General features: G+C 39.9%; 2 protein-coding genes and 1 non-coding gene across 3 annotated transcripts in view; 1 reads left to right on the plus strand and 2 right to left on the minus strand.

The window, feature by feature from the left end:
- The first annotated feature begins 961 nt into the window (after positions 1-961).
- Positions 962-12647, plus strand: Smp_017470 (Selenoprotein S). Its single transcript, XM_018791298.1, has 5 exons — positions 962-1002; positions 2449-2546; positions 2589-2818; positions 6627-6678; positions 12250-12647. The coding sequence occupies exons 2-5, from the start codon at positions 2525-2527 to the stop codon at positions 12321-12323; spliced, it is 378 nt and encodes a 125-aa protein (XP_018645512.1). The 5' UTR covers positions 962-1002; positions 2449-2524; the 3' UTR covers positions 12324-12647.
- On the minus strand, positions 6359-6425 carry Smp_tRNA_00514_Gln_TTG.1.1. The gene has a single exon. It is a non-coding gene (tRNA).
- A 1408-nt stretch (positions 12648-14055) lies between the features above and the next one.
- Positions 14056-21276, minus strand: part of Smp_131770 (DEAD box ATP-dependent RNA helicase, putative) — a gene marked incomplete at its 5' end in the record, with an annotated part of 33686 nt that continues 26465 nt past the window's right edge. The window contains 3 exons of the mRNA XM_018791300.1: positions 14056-14446; positions 16086-16526; positions 19859-20041. Of these exons, the coding sequence (XP_018645513.1) occupies positions 14172-14446; positions 16086-16526; positions 19859-20041 (899 nt within the window). The 3' untranslated portion in view covers positions 14056-14171. The remainder of the gene's footprint in view (positions 14447-16085; positions 16527-19858; positions 20042-21276) is intronic.

Below are 21276 nucleotides of genomic sequence, written 5' to 3' on the forward strand. Positions count from 1 at the left end.
CAGGAACTGTATAGTGTTGAAGAAATTTTCACAATGTTCTCCTATCCACACCGTCAAACGCCTTCTCATAATCAAGGAAGTTTATATGTGGCGACGAATTTAATTTCGATTGATTGTTCAATGACGATCCGAAGTATTGTGATTTGATTTGTGCACGACCGATCCTTACGGAATCAAGCCTGTTGATCTCGACGTTGAGCGTCTACTGAATCTTTCATGCAGTTCAGGAACACTATGTTGAAAACTTTTCCTGGTACTGACAACAGTGTGATGCCTCTATAATTCTCACATTTGCTCAGATCTCCTTTCTTTGGTATCTTGATGAGGTACATTTCCTTCAAATTCGTCAGCGGCGCATGTTGTTCTTGAGTAGAAGGTGAAGCATGTTTGCACTAACCTCAATGTCTGACTTCAGAGCTTTAGTTAGTATATTGTCATGTCCTTATATTTATTTTTACTCTGTCTGTTAGAAGGGGCATCGGTCCTCTGACTTCTGAAGAACCTCGACTTTCGTCATGAGGTGTCATCATTCTTTCTTCAACTCCCCTGGCAGAGTTTAATTGGTTTAATTTGTTAAATATGGTTGTTGCTTCGGCAAGATTTTTTCCACAGGAGTGGGTTGCCGACCGCATGCCCAACCCCCTTCCTTTACTCGGTCTTGGGACCGGCAGTATTTCTAGTAGAGTTACAGGTGGAATTTCTCTTATGACTCGTGGGAACAAAAGATTTAGGTAACATTTTAACCATTTGAACTGAACGTCGGTAATGTAAAGTTCTATTTGTTCTTATATTCATGAGCCCCTTTCAGCGATCCAGTTCTACTCGATACTGAATTTTCGCATATATCGTACTCAGTCACTTGAAATGAACATGAAAAGGCTTGGAATTTGAAAGTATATTAATGTTTCGAGGTCATAACTCTGTCCCCTGTTTGACCCCAAGGTTGCTCTTCGACCTTGTAAGACTTATTCGGCAACGTTGGTCACCAACTTGAGTTTGAGCGTATGTTATTCAGATCCAATCTTCAGACAGTCATAAGGCAAATTCAGTAAATGCACAATTAAAAAATTAACTATAGTTCATGTCATGTACTTAGGTATTGATAAAAAAAATGTGACAATCAGTAAAACGGTGTCGAATAATAAAAATATGACTACATGAAGGTGTAAGAAGGCAAACACAACTGTTGCAAGTCCCGAAGCTTTCTAGACAGCTTCAAGTTCAATAGGACGCTAATTTTCACTGTACACATGTTTGACTCAGGGTATTTCTTGATTAGAAGCGAGTCCATCTCACAAGAATTATTCATGCCAATTTATCAAATATTACACTGTACAGACCTAACTTAAATTCGAATTCTACAAGGTTATGTATATGTAAATCACCCTTCGACTCAAAGTCTTCAAGTATCCTCCGTATTTCCAGCTTCTGCTACGTCATTTTCTCTTCAGTGTCTGGGTGGGTCCAGTTAAATGGAAAAAAAGTACAATTGAATCATCATTTAAGGCTTTGTGGTTATAAATTTTACAGGCAATGGGAATACATAAACCCCATAGTTCTACTAAGACAGATGATATTCGTTCCAATGTGAGTGGCAAATCATCTTTGTCATCGGATGTGTTTCAGATTCAGATTTGTGTATTGAGGACAGAAAGGTTACAGTCTATGTTAGTCCTCCCTTAGTAAGCTTCTAAGTGTATGTTTCCTTGAATTAGTCAAGTGAAGGCGCGGACAACACTTTTTCGGATAACAGGTTCCAATGATTGATGACTTCGAGTGAAAACTTGTATGCCATTGGTATTTTGTTCGCCCTTGACTTAATTACTCGTCTGCTATGTTCTCTGAGTTATCCTAATCTGGTGGGAAAAAGTAAAGGGCATGTCGGGTTCAAAATCATTTCTTAGTATTTTATGTGTCAAAATCAGACTACTTAATCTGCAGTAGGACAGATTAAAGAGGTTTAGCTTCTCAAGCCTCTCTGCGTAAGGTAAGCATTGGGGTTCTGAGATTTCATGAGTACTGCCATTTGTACTTTTTCTAGGGCATCCGCGTCACCTTTTAGATAGGTTTGTTGTCTGAACGCAGTTTACAAGTTTGGATCTTATTAAGGTTGTGTATACTGTAGTGAAAATATTAGTATCTAACTTAGTAAATGTCTGTCTTAGAGACTATAGAGTCTTAAACCCCTTAGCTGCGACTGCGAGGCTTTTTTTCGAATCTTTTATTAAAAGATAGTAGTTTCTGTTCTTGACAACACGTGTTTCGGATGGGATAAATTATTAGCGTAACTTTGTGGTTAATCAGTTCCATGTCCTTGTTTTTTTGAATTACTACTTGACTATACAAGTTGAAATAAACCGAGTAAAGTTCTAACCGACAGCAAATGTTCTTAGATATCAAATTTGTTTCAAGTCATTCATGTTTACTCGTTTCTCGGGCGATTTTCAGGGTTGCTTTTATTGTCGTAAATCATCTAGTAACAACCTTTACAAATTAATAAGCTCACAAAGAAGCCGTGTTCAGGATGGATTTTCCTGCTCCAGAAGGTAATCATAAAATATTTTCTGACAAACGTTTGGAATCTGTAGTGAGTCCACAAACGAACTTCAATTATGGATTAGTGACTTTGTTTATCATCGCATTATCATATTTTCTTTGGAAATTCTTCCGTTCTTGGTGCGAAAATTCGTCGACTGTTAATAATGAATCACATCGCTTAGCTATGGAAGCTGCCAGAGCAAAATTTCAAGCTGAGTTCAATGCTGAGGTTACTCAGCACAAATCTAGAAATCAAGACGAGGGAGAAGGGAAAAGTAATGTAAGCTATGGAAAATATTAATACTCTTACTGTACTTCTTTTGCTTTTGATCCACTAACTACAAAACCTGACATCATTGTTGTCATAGAATTTTATAGATTAAATAAAAAAATTTAAATAAAACAACTGCATCTCTGTGCTAATATGGTATGGCAACTCGAACTGATGTACTTACATACGAAGTTCTACGTTGTGACTGACTGATATTAAATAAAATATGTGGCCAAGAATCTGGACAAACTCTCGACTTTTTACAAGTACCTTTCGGACTTGTGTTCAGGGCTTTATACAAACTTAAAAGCGACAGAAACACAATAAACGGTTTATAAGTAGTAGTGACCAAAATCTACATTTTGTATTTTACCTCTAATGATGTGGTCTGAAACTGGTAACATCTACGTTATCACACTCATGCTCCATGTTCCTCTAATTTTAAGTTAGGTGGCAATCCTAACTCCCGTTGACCTGAGCTACATTCGTAGATGCATACTATCTGATTGAGGTCCTCGTGATTACCGTAACCAGTGGCTGAAGATGTAGCGACTCAAAATCGGTCACCATAACATAGATTTGTTCACTGCTTGTCTCCTTAAATCTTAAATTTCGAAATTACATTGTAATTTTTATTCAGTGAATTTATTCTTTTTTGTCGAATCACATTCTCCCCCAAATGCCCTGGTACGGCCGAGAGTGGGGAGAGTCCACTCTCCCTCTCCAAATGCTCTCACATGGCCAGCGAATATATAGCCTCTGACAGGGAAGTCCTACTCACTGCCTTCGCGTGGCATTACTGTTGTTTACGAAATCGAGAGGACGAAAAGCGAATGTCCGGCGCTATAACCGGGTCGGTGGACACGGTGAGTCCACCTAGGGGAGTTGTAAAACCCTGATTCCAAACCAATGGTGCACATGGGCTCCAGTATCCTGAAGGAACAAATGGCGTACGAATCAATCATTGATCACCGGCTACCATGGGACTGCATCTCCTCACGATGCTCCACTGCCTTGTGGACTAGACCTTCAGGTCAAAGGCTCCGGGTGTGGCCCCCTAAGAAAACCACCTGCTTCAGTTAGGGCACCTGGGCAGTATCACAGCCCTCACACAAATCAAATGAGATTTGTGCGGCGCATATGTATCTGGTGCTTCCTTGTACCAATATTTATGTGTTTAAATAAATAAATAATCACATTTTCTGTTAGATAGTTCCTTCGTACTATGACTAACAGTACTCCTACTTATCTATTCGTTGTGATTCCCATCTTACTATTTTCATCTTGTTGCCTACTTTACTGTTATTAAGTGTGGAAACTTGTATTGATACTCATTCATACGAAATCCTAAATTGGCTGGACATACGTTAGCTTAATCCTCCTAAAGCATCATGAAAAGTACCACACTAGTTGAAATATCAATGTTTTGAGTAAAATAGAGAACCGAACTAATGATAGGGAGTGAAGTAGTTGAGCGTGTTGACAGCTTCACTTATCTTGGGAGTCTCATCGGCCCTTGTGGGCTAGTGTGTGACGAAATCTCAGCACGGATACAGAAGGCTCGTCTAGCTTTTGCCAACTTGCGTCATTTATGGCGTAGGCGAAATATCCGTCTAGCAACCAATGGACGGGTTTGCTGCGCAGCAGTTCGTTCCGTTCTACTTTATGGCAGTGAAACGTGGCCGATAAGAGTAGAGGATATTCGTAGGCTACTAGTATTTGATCATAGGTGTCTTCGACGCATTGCTCGTATATCCTGGGACCACCCGGTAAGTAATGCAGTTGTTAGAAAACGGGTACTAGATAATGATGGCAAATCGATTGATGAAGTAGTGAAACTTCATCAGTTGAGATGACTGGGACACGTGTTACGTATGCCCAACCACCGACTGCCCCGACGTGCAATGCTTTATGGTGTAGGAGCAGGTTGGAAGAAAGCTAGGGGCGGCCAGACCAAAACATGGCATAAATCCATGAAGTCACTGACAAGTGGACTGAGTCATGTTGGTAGGTGTAGACTACCTGGTTGGGATTCGCGAGATGATAGCAATCAGTGGTTAGAGACCTTGAATGACATGGCTCAAAATCGTTTGCAATAGAGAAGGTGCATCCACTCTTTGTGTTCTCCCAAATTCTAATCTTCTGAATTCTTTATGTCCGTATCCTTTTTCTCTTTCCAAATTTCTTTCACCGTATTATACTCCTTCAATAACATCTTTAAACCCTTATCTTTCACATAATACTTATACTCTTACTACTTCTACCAATATGGGATTTGAATCGACAATTGTTTCTCTGTGCTAATGTGGTATGGCAGCTCGAACTGATGTACGTACGTACATACGAAGTTCTACGTTGTGACTGACTGACTGGACAAAGCAGTAGAAAAAAATTAAGGGGAAAAATGTTATAAAGAGGCGGAATCATAACCATATTGATTGTTCTTTTACTTTCTTTTTCATACTTATTTGTTAAAATGACGTTGTATATGTGGAATTGAAGAGAACGATCTCAACCGTTTAGTTTGCCCTGACCACATATTATTTATCGAATGATTTTGTGGGCAGAAATAACAGTCTTAATTCTGCAATCTATATTTAATTAGACGGACAGTAGTTCTGTCTTACAAAGTGTATTCTATTGAGATTTGGTCCTGTAAGCAGATTATTCGTTCAGTTCGCATAATCATTTCAGAGATCCATCAATGGATCTTCTCATCATAACAAAACATAAGCGAGAAAAAAAACACTTTTGAAATTTAATTTTGTTATTTATGCAAAGGAAACTAAAGTTAACTGTGGAGCTGTTATTGACTTAAAACCAATAAGAAACAACGATTCATCAAATTGGGCGGTCGTTATGAGCATCGAAGAATTAATGATGTGTTGAGACGTAATGATTCAGCTCTAAATATTGTTTTGTTGTATGGATACATGTTATGAATATTGCTTTTCTCAGTCATACTTAATATCGGCTGACAGGATTCAACAGGGAATTCCCTGAGACATACCCAAGCCCTCTAGTTTTGTAATAAATTTAGTTGAATTGTCGTATTCACGATGCCTGAACACACATCGTTGGACCTTAGCATAAGTGTTGAAACCAAATGTAATCGGTACGATAGGAAGTGGTGATCTAAAATACGAGGCTAAAATCTTTAATTTGAAGAGACTAGATTTCACAAACAGTAATCCTAATTACTCTCACTGTAATGTTGTACACATAACCTTGTACGGTCAGAATAATATCTTGATTTTTTCAAGGATTCTAGATTGGTACATACCATCTTGACACTTATTATACAATAGTGATCTCATTTGTCAATGACTTTCACTCATCTAGCGAAGAGTTTTTCCCGCTGTATTTATGTGGTCAATTTTTCGCAGTTCTCACGGGAGAGCTCTATTTATTATCCTTATATGTAAACTATATTGATAGACACGCTTGGAAATTGAAAGGTTTTGATCATAGTACACATGCACAAACGAATTATCATTTCGTCCTATTCGGGACTCGTCAGCCGGATGTACCTGCATCTCAGAGTTGATGTTCACTCTGTGACTCGAACCCAGTATCTTTCGCTTCAAATGCAATCGCTTTATCCACTCGGCCACTGAGTCCTGATAGCCACTTGCTTGTGCAATGGGGTGAAGTTTAAATTTACTTGTTAGCATTTTTTTGAATCTTCCCATTGATGTTTATATATATTCTCATGTATGCGTACTTATTACTTCACCACTATTTAATCATATCAAGTTGGCGATTGCATATTAATCATCCTATTCGTATTGAATCATTATTTCATGCTACCTTGCAGGTTCGTAAAAGTACTGATTCTGATGAGAAAAAGAAACGGTTCCGAACTAGTGGTAAGTTAAACTAAATTGAAGTCAAATGATGAGTTATTTCATATGTATATATACATCAGTAAATGTTATTTTTTGGATAGTAAGGTCTTATGCTATATGGTATGTGCACAGTTGAGAAGATATAATACATATATTATAAGAATAAAATGTGTTGCCTACCACCATAATAATAAAAGATTTATCAAAGTAATGTCTAAACATAAAAAATGATCTTATAAACCATACCTTTCATTTGTCTATCTCATATGTTCCTTGTAAATGATCTTTTGTTGTATCACTACGTTTAATGTTTATTTTCCATCTCCCGACCGTTGCTGCTACCTTGATGTGGTGGTCGGGCTTGCCTATCGTCATGAACCAATCGAGCTATACTGGCTGGAACAATCGTTCCTTAAGGTCCTACCATGCCAGACAGGTCGTTTGAAGAGCGGTGAGACTAAAAGCAGCAAACCCAAGGTCTGAAGGCGAAGTCGTACTGCTGACTGTACAGAGGTGTGACAGCAGTAAGGTGTTTCCTCCAGACAACCAGCATGACAGCGATGCTGCCTTTCCACAAGAAGGGGTGGGGTTAGAAAAGGTCGACCCTAAAAATGCACACCTCGCCTTATCCCACGGATTTCCGTCTCCGGCGGTAAAGTCCTTTGAAGAACGGAGCTAACACAAAAACTACCCACAAAAAGGTCGTGTGTGACCGACCTCAAGCAGTTGTCCCTTGGGCACTGCGGTCACGCTCTCAGGTCATTAAGACCACTTCTAACCCAATTTCCTTTTCAGGTACCCCTAGAAGAACTCTTCCACGGTGTAGGCAACCGGGAAGTGATAACTGCCCTCATACCTCTAACAGCACTCAAGACCACTGTATTCATAATCAATCTCCTTCAATTCCTACTATTCCTTCTACATTGACTTTCAACACTAAACTTCCTCTTCCGGTTTCCTCCTCAAGTGTCACCATGGCTAACGATTCTAGTGCGCGAAACGCTGTCCCAGGTCTACTAAAACCTCGCTCCAAACTACACATTGGAGCCTTCAACGTACGTACTTTAAGTCAAATCGGTCAACAGGCCTCCTTAGCTAAAACCCTAGAATCTCGTACCATTGATGTATGCTGTGTCTCCGAAACACGCATACAGGATCCTAGTGTGGTCATTCACTTGACCTCACCTCGCCAAAATGGACAGCCAACGAAATACACCCTCCGTGTATCTGGCGACCCGTTGGCTAGTTCTCGTGGACTTGCAGGTGTAGGCATAGCACTAAGTACAAGGGCAGAACAGGCACTACTAGAATGGATCCCCGTTAACAGTCGCCTGTGTGCTGTCCGGCTAAATGGCTCCGTAAGAACTCGGAAGGATAGGGACACACGTCGTTGCCTTTTCGTCGTTTCTGCCTACGCTCCCACTGACTGCAGCCATGATGAAGTGAAAGATGACTTTTACAGAAAACTCTCTGAGCTTCTTCAGAAAGCTAAGCGCTCAGACATAGTAGTCGTAGCGGGTGACTTTAATGCCCAGGTAGGCAGCTTAAATCAAACAGAAAGACATTTAGGTGGGTGTTTTAGTATTCCGGCTCAACGAACCGATAATGGTGATCGTCTGTTGCAACTATGCTCAGACAATCGTTTATTTTTAGCAAGCACTAATTTTAAGCATAAGGAGAGACATCGTCTAACATGGCGACCACCTTCACCAAACCAACGATGGACTGAAATAGACCATATTGTCATCAGTCATCGTTGGAGAGGCTCAATAGAAGATTGTCGCTCGTATTGGAATACTTGTTTAGACTCTGACCACGCTTTGATACGAGTGCGCATTTGTCTGCGCCTCAATGGACGCAGGAAAAGTACACTAAGAAGACCCATTTGGATTGAACTGGAGAACGAGAAAGCCAAATGCGAATTCCAGAAACAACTGAGTTCACATCTAGGCAGTTCTGTAAACGAGACTGACCCAGATGCTGCTTGGAAAGACACACGAACAGCTGTGGAAACAGCAGTAACATCTATTCGTTATTTAAACCATGAGGCTCCAAAAAACCAGTGGATCTCTTCTAGGTCTATTTCACTGATGGATTCGCGTAAACTCATCCCATCAGGCTCTGAACACGACGAATAGCGTAAACAAATTAGATCTAGGTTAACTAAAAGTCTAAGGAACGATCGTGAGCAGTGGTGGGCAACGAAAGCAAAAGAGATGGAAAAGGCAGCGGCTGTAGGCAACACCAGACAACTATTCAGACTAATAAAAGAAACCGGAATTAAGAAGTCAAGTGTAAGTGAGACAATCTCGGAAAAAGACGGAACCCCTATCTGCTCTCAACCCAAACGTTTAGAACGATGGGCGGAACACTTTAGAGGCAGTTTAGCTGGCCTTCAGCTACTGCACAACTACCCACTATTCCCAGAAAACCTGAATGGAACATTGAAGTAGGCCCCCCGACCCTACTTGAAGTTCAAAAGGCTATAAGTAATCTGAAACGAGGAAGAGCAGCTGGTCCAGATGGATTGGCTCCAGAGGTCTTTAAATATGGTGGTCCAATTTTAGCGATTAGGTTGACTAATATTCTGGCTAAAATCTGGGAGACGGATGTAATCCCATCCGACTGGTCACAATCACTTATTGTCCCAATATATAAAAAGGGGTCAAAATCATCCTGCGATAACCATAGAGGGATTAGTCTGACTAACATAGTATCTAAAATACTAGCCTCAATAATTATCAGGCGCCTAACTAAGACTCGTGAACTGCAAACACGAGAAAATCAGGCTGGCTTCAGACCTGGTCGTGGCTGTATCGACCACATATTCACCATTCGTCAAGTTTTAGAGCACAGACATGTTTATCGGCGTCCGACAATGATAGTTTTTCTTGACTTGAAAGCAGCATTTGACTCTGTAGACCGAGAGGTTCTGTGGCAGTGTCTGTCATTGAAAGGTGTACCTGAGAAGTACATAAACCTTGTGAAGGCTCTTTACTCGAACACTATCAGTCGAGTGAGAGCTTATGGCGAACTGTCATATGATTTTACAACCTCAAGTGGTGTACGTCAAGGCTGTCCACTATCCCCTTTTTTGTTTAACTTCATTATAGACCTGTTGCTAGAAATAACACTCTCGTCGACTGAATTTACAGGAATTGATCTCCTACCAGGGGGACCACTAAGCGACTTAGAATACGCAGATGACATAGTCCTGTTTGGTGAAGACGCTGACAAAATGCAGAGTCTTCTGTTGGAACTCAGTAATAATGCCAGGATGTTTGGGATGCGTTTCTCCCCATCCAAATGTAAATTGTTACTCCAGGACTGGCCTGCGTCAACACCCGAACTAAGGATAGGGAGTGAAGTAGTCGAACGCGTGGACAACTTCACTTATCTTGGAAGTCTGATCAGCCCTAATGGGTCGGTGTCTGACGAAATCTCAGCACGGATTCAAAAAGCTCGTTTGGCTTTTGACAACTTACGTCACCTATGGCGAAGACGAGATATCCGTCTATCAATTAAGGGACGAGTATACTGCTCAGCAGTTCGCTCTGTTCTACTTTACGGCTGTGAAACATGGCCAATAAAAGTAGGAGATACACGTAGGTTACTAGTTTTTGACCACAGATGTCTTAGAAATATTGCTCGCATCTGCTGGGATCACCGGGTAAGTAATAGTGAGGTTAGACGCAGGGTATTAGGGAACGATGGTAAATCAGTTGATGAGGTGATGAATCTTCATCGACTGAGATGGTTGGGCCATGTGTTACGTATGCCTGAACACCGATTACCACGACGCGCTATGCTGATTAGTATTGGTGATGGTCGGAAGAGAGTTAAGGGTGGCCAAACCAAAACGTGGCATCAGTGCTTGAAGACACTAACTTCTAATCTGAGCCATGTTGGTAGATGCAGACAATTTGGTTGGTGTCCGTGTGACTACCGTAACCAATGGTTGGAGACTCTGTGTGACATGGTTCAGAATCGATCACAATGGTGTAAGTGTATACACTCCATGTCTTCCCTTAAATTGAGACTGAAATTGCTTCATATCTGTCTTTCTCCCTGTACTATATCCTCATATACAATCTTTCTTTCATATATTACCACCACCAAATTAACTACTTCTATGAATTCGGTGTTGATCTTGTTGTACTAACGAGGTATGGCAACTTGGACCGATGCATATATGTGCCTGGTCCTACGTTGTCGCTGACTGACTGACTGACTATTTTCCATCTGTTTACTTCTCACCTCATTCATTTCCACTTTGGACATCAAAATTAGCCCCTAGTACGGTCTAGTGTATGGAAAGTTTGCTTCCTTTCTCAGAATGTTCTCATTTGGCCATGTGTTTATAGTCTGTCAAGGAATTTCTACTAACTTCACGTAACAGGGATATTCCTTACGAAATTGAGATGAAAAGTGGGCGTTCGGCGCCCAAACCGAATCAGTGGATACGAGAGATTTACCTGGGGGAAGTTGAAAAACACTGATTCTAAACCAATGGTGTAAAATGGCTTCAAGATCCTGAGAAATCGGACTGATTATGTCCAATCGCTTGTAGGTAGTAACAGAAGTCTTTACAGATGATAAAAAAATACAGAATCTATGTCCATGTACCTTGATTTATTCAAGACGTTTTAAAGTGAAATCCAGTCCAAATGGTTCAACTCGACTACTGTCGGGAAGCATAAGCTACACATGTTCTGCAAGTAAGTTACTTTTCACACCAATGTGCTTTTTAGGAAGATGCAGGGCGTAATTGTGTACCTTGTCTAAAGACCTACTCAAATTAGCTGGTTTATGTACTTAGGAATTATGAACTGGACATTACCAAGACTAGGAGTAGGATGGGAAAAACTAGGAACAAAGCTACTTTGTATTAGTCGAAGGTTTATCAAGCGTGCACATCTTTTTATTTTACCTTTTATTAGGATTTAAAATTAATAAAAATAGTTTATTTTAAAACAGTGAGTGTATTTTTCAAATTTTTGACTATTTCGGAACACTTATCAATGCCCTGGTACGTCCGAGAGTGGAGAGAGTCCGCTCTCCCTCTCGAAATGCTTACACATGTCCACGCATATATAGCCTCTGCCAGGGAAGTCCTACTCACTGCCTTCTCGTGGCAGAGGTGTTCTTTACGGAATTGAGAGGACGAAAAGCGAATGTCCGGCGCTTTAACCGGGTTGGTGGACATGGAAAGTCCACCTAGGGGAGTTGGAAAACCCTGACTCCAAACCTATGATGCACATGGTTTCCAGTATCCTGAGTCAACAAATGGAGTATGAATCAATCGTTGGTCACCGGCTACTATGGGACTGCATCTCCTCACGATGCTCCACTGCCTTGTGGGTCACATTTTAGGTCAAAGGCTCGGGGTGTGGCCCCCTAGGAAAACCACCTGCTTCAGTTTGGGTACCTGGGCAGCATCACAGCCCTGACACAAATCAAATGAGATTTGTGCGACGCATTCATTTACAAACTGTGTTAAAGTCATTCAAATGTTTGTTTGCTGTTGCAAAAGAAATTACCAACATCATTAACAATAAGTTATGCCACTTTTTATTTTTTCAAATGTTACAGATTACAATCCTCTAATGGGTGATACTGGGAAAACTTACAGACCAACTTCACGATTTTGTTCAACTGGTGGATGACGTTAAATACCCAACCAATTATAAGAATTCAATAAGATCAGAAAGTAACACTTATTGAGTTCACCACATTACACAGACTAGCCTTATTACATTTTTACACAAAGATAAAAGAACAAGGAATTCACTTCTTTCTTTCCAGTATGATGTTGTTAATTCGAAATTGGAGCCAAATTCCAAGATTAACAACTGATGTCGTTTTTTTCTTCTTTGGTGTAAAAATATGAAACAGTTTTTTTTGTATTGTGATTAAATTACTCTTGACAACAACATAAAAACCAAAACCTGTATACTGCTTGGTTACTAATAATTGTAATTTTGAAATTCAAAGTTTGTTCAGTTAGTGTTTATTTCAGTGAATAATAGATATTCAATTACCATTAAAGTATGAACAATCATAAAATTGGTCACTACTCAATGATCAATTAATGTAAATATTCAGCCTACAGAAGGTCAGGTAAGGCCCAAATAGGTTCTGTGGTAAATATCTCAGACTACGAAACTGGGTAATCCACGATCAAATCCGTCGGGGAACACCAGTTCCTTCAATTTTACAAGTATGCATTGTTGATGTGTGCAAACTAGCACGAAACCTAGGTCATACAGGGTTTCCTGCCGATTAACTTCAATCATTTGACAGCAAACTCAAATATCCAAATAATTTTTTGATGAAATATGTATCTCATTTAGTAAATACAAATTTTAAGTACTCCGTTTCGGGCCGCGCACATATTGTGATTATCAAATATTCAAACCGAAGTAGGCAGATAGAGAGGAGTGAGTTTCGCATCAATGACCCAAATGCCCTAGTACGGCCGAGAGTAGGGAGAGTCCACTCTCCCTCTCCAAATGCTCTCACATGGCCACAAGTATATAACCTCTGTCAGGAAAGTCCTATGTTAGGTCGGCTTACAATAAACTCTAGAGAGGCTCATAAAGAGCCCAACCAATCAGCGATTAGTTAGAAGCTATGCTACTAAAAATGCTACTAAAATAACAAGGTCCTGATTGGCTGTTAACATACTGCTACTATGGAATCTCAAGGTCTTTTAATTACTATAAAACCCCTGTTTTTCTGTACATAAATGAACCTTGTAGTAAAGTGCTTCTCTGATACTCGTGTCTTCTCTCTGGTCTTTCAAGTCGCTGAGTAGTGCTAGCCTGGGGTTATCCGAATAGCTAGGATCCGAATAAAGCGTTCAACGTACAAGACAGATCATCCTACTCACTGCCTTCTCGTGGCATTACTGTTGTTTACGAAATCGAGAGGACGAAAAGCGAATGTTCGGCGCTATAACCGGGTTGGTGGACACGGCGAGTCCACCTAGGGGGGTTGGAAAACCCTGATTCCAAACCAATGGTGCACATGGGCTCCAGTATCCTGAAAGAAAGAATGGCGTATGAACCAATTATTGGTCACCGGCTACCATGGGACTGCATCTCCTCACGATGCTCCACTGCCTTGTGGACTAGACCTTCAGGTCAAAGGCTCGGGGTGTGGCCCCCTAAGAAAACCACCTGCTTCGGTTTGGGCACTTGGGCAGTATCACAGTCCTCACACAAAGTGTAGCGCATATGTATCTGGTGCCCTTGTGTTTAAATAAATAAAGGAGTGAGTTTCGCATCGATGACCTACTAGTTAACAGCTGTATCCAATCTACGATAGATACGTTTGTTTAATCCTTATATTTCTAGTTAATAATAACCTCCCCCTGATTACAATCAATTATCGATTAGATCAAATGATTAAAATTTTTATTGTGTTGCGTGTGTATGAAAGTTACAAATTGTGAAGTAACAATGAAAGAAAATGCGTTTAGAATTGGATAAACGTCTTTACACAAATATTATTTAATCCCATCTCGAACGTTTTTGTTTAGAATCCGTCTGTACATTTTGTGGTTTAACTTGAGATGATTGAAGTTGTTGTGGACACTGGGATTCTTCTAGGTTACTACTTTGAACAATAAAACTGTCTGCAAGTTGAGGTCTATCAGTTGTATTTGATGATTTCAACATTTCTGGATGTGTATATCTACTGGCTTCGACACCAGCCGATACAAATCTTCGATTATATTGAGCTGAAAACGCTGCTTTCATGGCAGAAAATCTATCTGCTTGTAGACCTATAGTGAATAAAATTGATAATAACTGTTTTTTTCAATTTCACAATGATTTGTCATTAAAAAAAGAAAACGAGTAAACTTAAATTTAATTAAACTAGGATACAGACTTCCAGTTCGATTTTGTCAGTTAAATTCTTTCCAAGGATCGTTTTCCAAGTCAGTCGCCCAGTCATAATAGACATAAGATCTAGCACAATGTCCACCGATCTAATTTGTCATACACACAAAACCAATCACAGCAGGATGAAATCAGAAAGATAAACAGTAAATAAGGTCAAAGCGAAAGTAGTAAGACGAACTGAACGTCGGAGAGCATGTTGATTCGAAAGGAAGGCAATGAAATACAGATATAGAAAGTATGACAATTCTGGAGCACGGTAAATGATGATTTTGAGACGTCGGTCGACTTGTAATTTTCACTTAGTACCATATTTTTAGATTCGACAATGTTCACTAAGCTGTTCCACCGTAAACGAGTAATGCTTTGAACATATCTATGGTCGTTGAAAGCGTCAGTCAATTAAAGCTAGACCACCAGGGAAAACCTGGAAGCACTGGACGGTCGTTTCGTCCTATTGTGGGACTCAGCAGTGCGCGAGACTGGTAGGTCTTGGGTTCGAATCTCGCGGGGCGAGGTCGTGGGTGCGCTCTGCTGAGGAGTCCTACAATAAGACGAAACGGCCGTCCAGGTTTTCTATGGTGGCCTAGCTTCAATTGACTCACGCTTTCAACTATGAAAATACTGAAATCTCCACAAAAACCCCTTCTGATAATATCTATGGTCGACGAGTATTAGGAGCATACAAATGTCTTTTATTTCCAGAGGCCATGTTTAAAAGCTATAAAGTTAAATGAATCGGAATGCTGTACTACGTATAATAATACGTAAGACGGACATTTCGCCAACGCCATGTGTGGAGCAACTTGATATCATTTTCCTGGAGTCTCATACAATTATTCTTACTAACAAAATAAAACCACATACAATGGTAATTTAACACCATAGCAGCATAAATACATGCGTGTAGATTGACAGATTCAGCCAACCAGAAATCGGTCAAATGATAATGATCAACAAATGACTTACATTTCCTACACCGTTGGTAGCTTAATCCCTGGATATATATAAACGAGAATACTATACATGTCAATGCAGTTAAAACACTTTCTCAGTCTCAGCATTTTCACTCGATGAGCCCGTCGGGCTCGTGTTTAGGAAGGTTACGTTTCAGTATCAGACTCAGACACTACACAACATATTATAATTGAAGGGATGGTTTAGTTTGTCCTCAACGTTTCAAGTGTCCAGTAGGTATACTGTATTCAACAGTTTTGGTCATTACTCCAATCATTCAGTGGTGAGTGAATGCTGCATAGTAGGGTGTGATTATTAGTAGAGATTTCACTTCAAACCTTTATTTTCACTGGCACTTACACTTTACACATGACATATTCATAGTGAATAGTTACAGATATTTCCAGAGACTTGAAATGAGATATTTAGTGAGAAACACACTCCAATATGGTAAAATTCACCTACTATGAAGAAAGAGAAAATGACCGAATTTGTAGAATACAATATAGTCATTAAATACTGAAAGTGTTGTGGATAAATGTGACCTAAAGAAGTTTAACTCACCACCTGGACGAATTAATTCAGCTCCTTCACCTGCCGCTGCTGCGGCTGCTGGACCACTTCGTGGATAGTAGTCTGATTCACTGCTATCGGATGATAAACCTAATCCTGGTCTGGCACGAGGTTGTCGAGGTTCAAATCCACCACTTGGTCTAATACAACCTTCGTTTCTACCATTAAGCGAAGATCGATTATTTGCAAACCAATTACACTTTAGAGCTATATCAAGAAGCCTTTGTGGAACTTTTTGTGAACCGGATTCCAGATGCTGAACTAAACATGCTGCAAAATCAACTGGATCTTTTCCAGCTACAAATAATGTATAAGCTGTTCCTTTTGCTCCTGCACGACCAGTTCTACCAATTCGATGAGTATGTGTGTCAATATCTCGTGCAACTTCATAATTGATTACATTATGTATACTAGGTATATCCAAACCACGTGCTATTAGGATAAAAATGAAGTAGAGTGAAGAAAGAGAAAAATGGAAAGTAGTCGAAAGTGAAAACTTGTTAATATTATCTATGGTAAAATAAGAGGGTAATTTTATTTATCTGGTACACAATAAATGAGTAAACATTCAAATTTATATTATCTTTTGTATTGTTTGATTGAATAATATCATCATTCTAACGTAACAATCACCAAGTTATCTACAGTCGTTCGATGTTTTATGGTGTAGGAGTAGGTTGGAAGAAAGCTAGCGGCGGCCAGACCAAAACGTGGTACAAATCCATGAAGTCACTGACAAGTGAACTGAGCCATGTTGGTAGGTGTAGACTACCTGGTTGGGATTCATGAGATAATAGCAATCGATGGTTAGAGACCTTGAATGACATGGCTATGATGTTTAAATAAATCAATGACTTCTTTGTATTGATGACTGTTGTAATTTTGAATTCTAAATACAATACATTCGTTCGGGCTCGTCTAATACTTCTTGATTACATTGAGTTATTCCTGGGATTACTAGTTTATACTACAATTCAAATACTTCTGATTATCATAATCGCTCAAAATCGTTTGCAATGGCGAAGGTGTATCCACTCTTTGTGTTCTCTCAAATTCTAATCTTCTGAATTCTTTATGTCTCTATCTTTTTTCTCTTTCTAAATTTATTTCACTGGATTATACTCCTTGAATAACATCTTTAAACCCTAATTTTTCCGATTACTGTTTATACCTGCGTCAACACCTGAACTAAGGATAGGGAGTGAAGTAGTCGAACGCGTCGACAGCTCCACTTATCTTGGAAGTCTGATAACCCCTAATGAGTTGGTGTCTGACGAAATCTCAGCACGGATTCAAAAAGCTCGTTTGGCTTTTGCAAACTTACGTCACCACCCATGGCGAAGGCGAGATATCCGTCTATCAATTAACGGACGAGTATACTGCGCAGCAGTTCGCTCTGTTCTACGTTACGGCTGTGAAACGTGGCCATCAAGAGTAGAAGATACTCGTAAGTTACTAGTATTCGACCATAGATGTCTTAGAAATATTGCTCGCATCTGCTGGGATTACCGCGTAAGTAATAGTGAGGTTGGACTCAGAGTATTAAGGAATGGTGGTAAATCAGTTGATGAGGTGATGAATCTTCATCGACTGAGGTGGTGGGGCCACGTTTTACGTATGCCTGAACACTGATTACCACGACACGCAATGCTAACTACTATACGGGAAGTTTGGAAGAAAGTTAGGGGTGGCCAAACCAAAACATCGTATTAATGTTTGAAGTCACTAACTTCTAGTCCGTGTGACTATCGTAACCAATGGTTAGAGACTACTCTAGGGGACATGACTCAGAATCGATCACAATGGCGTAGGTGTATACACTCTTTATTTTCCCTTAATCTTCATCCTGTTTTGCTAATGAGGTATGGCAACTCGGTCTGATGCATATATGTGCCTGATCCTACGTTGTAGCTGACTGACTGTTTATACTCTTACTACTTCTACCACTATGGGATTGGAATCGACAACTGCATCTCTGTGCTAATGTGGTATGGCAACTCGAACTGATGTACGTACGTACCTTCGAAGTTCTACATTGTGACTGACTGACAGTCGTATTAATTAGAATTACAAATCACTGAACATGTACTCCTACTAATTTATTGTATATTTAAAAGTAATTCATTTCCATTTGTATAGATTTCTATTATTTGTAAGCAATAATTTAAGATTGTATTTGATCAGTATATATATATATGAGTACATATATATGGGCCTATGCTCCATTTGGAGTAACAGGCGTCAGTAAGTAACATAAAAATGATTGATGTATGAGCTATTCGAAAGTGAATATGTTTCGTTATTACCTATAACAATAAGGCTGATCAAAATTCATTTCTTATAATTAACGATAGGGAAATATATAAATAAGTTGAATGGTAACCTCCGGGACTAATTTATGGATTATTGTATAATTCAGAAGGGGTTTTGTGGAGATTTCAGTATTTTCATAGTTGAAATCATGAGTCTATTGAAGCTAGACCACCGTGGAAAGCCTGCAAGCACTGGAAGGCCGTTTCGTCCTATTGTGGGACTACTCAGAAGTACGCATCCACGATCCCGCCTCCCGAGATTCGAACTCAGGACCTATCAGTCGCGCGCGCGAGCGCCTAACCTCTAGACCACTGAGCCGGCCGGCATCCAACGGTGTTAATGTCTAACTTCAACCAATCCACGAAGTTGAGCAACCGTTCACCAATTGTCTTCAGTGAGTTGATATCTCTACAACAGACTTGGTTGAACTCCACTGGTCACTGCTTCCCACTAGAACTCAAGGACATATATCTTGAAGTCAGTCACTAGCGAGCATATGTTTATAGATCAGAAGGGGTTTTGTGGAGATTTCAGTATATTCATAGTTGAAATCATGAAATCACTGCTGAGGAGTCCCATAATAGGACGAAACGGCCGTCCAGAGATTCCAGGTTTTCCATGGTGGTCTAGCTTCAATTGACTCATGATTTCATCTATGAGGATATTGGGTAATTATTAACTATATTATTAATATATTCTATCATAAGCTTTCGATTGACCCATTAACTACTGTTGTATGGTTTACTATTCACAAGCTGTTACCAGTTTATTATTCACAGACTACCTTACTCAAAGGTCACTTTCCGGCTTGATCTTTTATATTTACTGTTAAGTTTGATGTGGTCGGGTATGTCTGTATATAAACCACGTATATTCGGAATATAATATTGATATAATGGGGGCTGATTACTGTGTTTTGGATTCAACGGACAAAGTAGAGAGAGAAGCTACAGAATCAGGGATCATTAAGGACTTCTCAGTTGGTTCATACTTACTAGTGCTGGTTGGACGTGTAATTGGTCAACTCAGAGATACCAGGTCATATCGATCGGGATTTTGATTGGTGGTCTTGTCACGTGATATTAGTCAGCATCCATAAGACAATATAACTATTTGAACTTTCGTAGCTTTGTGGATAACGCAATGACGCTTGGAACCATAAATGCTTTGAGTTTAAAGTCTTGGTATGAACGCTTACATTGAGGCGCAAATAAATACAGTTGACGAGTGCTAAGTAGAATGAAATGGACATTCTGGACTCTACTACAAGCTTAAAGATAATCAAAGTATAAAACCCGTTATTCCATATCCTTCCTCTAATTTCTCGTTCATTTTCAGGAAAAAACTGCCAAAGACTTAGATTTTTATGACTACTTGTCACTATCCCACTGTCATCGCTATAAATAGGAATATACTGCTCATTTTTTGTTTGTAAACTCAGGTGGACTTACATGCAACATCGGTAGCCACTAAGATAGGAGCTTCTTGCCGTTTGAATGCTTGTATCACAGTATTACGGTCGGATTGATGCATATCTCCATGGATGAGAAGAACCTTCAAGTCACGTGATTTCAACTTTTGTGCAACCTCCTCACTGTGAACTTTACGTGTCACGAAAATAAGTACACTTCCCTCTAGAGAGAAAAAGCGAAATAAAAATCAAGTTTGGTAAGATTACAAGTAATACAACGATAAGATGTAGGTTTCAGAGGGAAAAAAAATGGTACCAAGTATATAGATTATTGGACTCACAGTCACTCTAAAATGTATTAACATTTGACTTTGATAATAATGAGGCAGGATCAAAAAGAACTACGCCTGTAGCTCTCCTAGAGTTACTGCCGGCAACAAGCCCGGGTAAAGGAGGAGGGTTAGGCATGCGGCCGGCAACCCGATCCCGCAGAAAAAAATCTTGCTGACAAAACGCCAACCAGATTTAACAAATTAAAGCACTTAAATTCTTCCCTGGAGTTGAAGGAAGAATTATGACGTCTCAGGATGAAAGCTGAGATTTTTCGAAAGTCACGAGGTCAATGCCCCTTCTAACAACCACAGCAACACTTTTTATAGGTAAATGGGACGTCCAAACAATGTGGGAGACCGGAAAGATCAGTCAAATAGCAACGAAAATGAGATACAAATTGGTAATACTGGAAATCAGCGAAACCCATTGGAACCAAGCTGAACAACAAAGTCTAGATACGGGAGATGCTGCTATACCCCAGTCATGAAGAGGTAAATCCTCCACTCACTCAGAGTTGATCTGATGTCGTCCGAAAGAGCACGTAAAGTACTAATAAGATGGAAATCTCACGGATCCAGAATCATCTAGCCATCATTCAAAACAAAGAAGGAGGGATTCGCGATTAAAGTTATCCAATGTTATGCACTCACCAATTATAGCAATGAGGACGACAAAGATCAGTTCTACTTGAGGCTAAAATCAATCATAGCGAAGTGCCCCAGAAAGGAACTCACCATCCTAATGGGAGATCTGAACGCCACGGAATGGACAACATCGGATATGAAGATATAATGGGACGATATGGACTGGTAAAGAGAAATGAAAATGGGGAGATATTTGCAAATCTATGTGCATTCAACAAATTGGTCATAGGCGGCACAATATTTCCACATAAACGCATACACAAAGCTACATCGGTCTATCTCACCAGATCACACTACACAGAACCAGATAGATCATAATTGTATCAACAAAAATTCAGAAGGACAATGGAAGATGTGAGAACTAGGAGAGGAGCTGACATAGCTTCAGATCACCACCACCACCTGGTTGTGACCAAGATGAAACTGAAGCTAAAGAAACACTGGAAGACTGGACAAACAGCATTACAAAGGTTCAATACAG

This window comes from Schistosoma mansoni (assembly GCF_000237925.1).
Source record: "Schistosoma mansoni, WGS project CABG00000000 data, chromosome 3 unplaced supercontig 0105, strain Puerto Rico, whole genome shotgun sequence".
NCBI classification, from domain to species: domain Eukaryota; kingdom Metazoa; phylum Platyhelminthes; class Trematoda; order Strigeidida; family Schistosomatidae; genus Schistosoma; species Schistosoma mansoni.

Bases quoted from the DNA above. Each gene is read 5' to 3' on its own strand.
- Smp_017470 (XM_018791298.1), top strand. From the start codon at position 2,525: ATGGATTTTCCTGCTCCAGAAG. The intron at 2,547-2,588 runs GTAATCATAAAA...TGGAATCTGTAG, and splicing joins GGATTTTCCTGCTCCAGAAG to TGAGTCCACAAACGAACTTC. The intron at 6,679-12,249 runs GTAAGTTAAACT...CAAATGTTACAG, and splicing joins GAAACGGTTCCGAACTAGTG to ATTACAATCCTCTAATGGGT.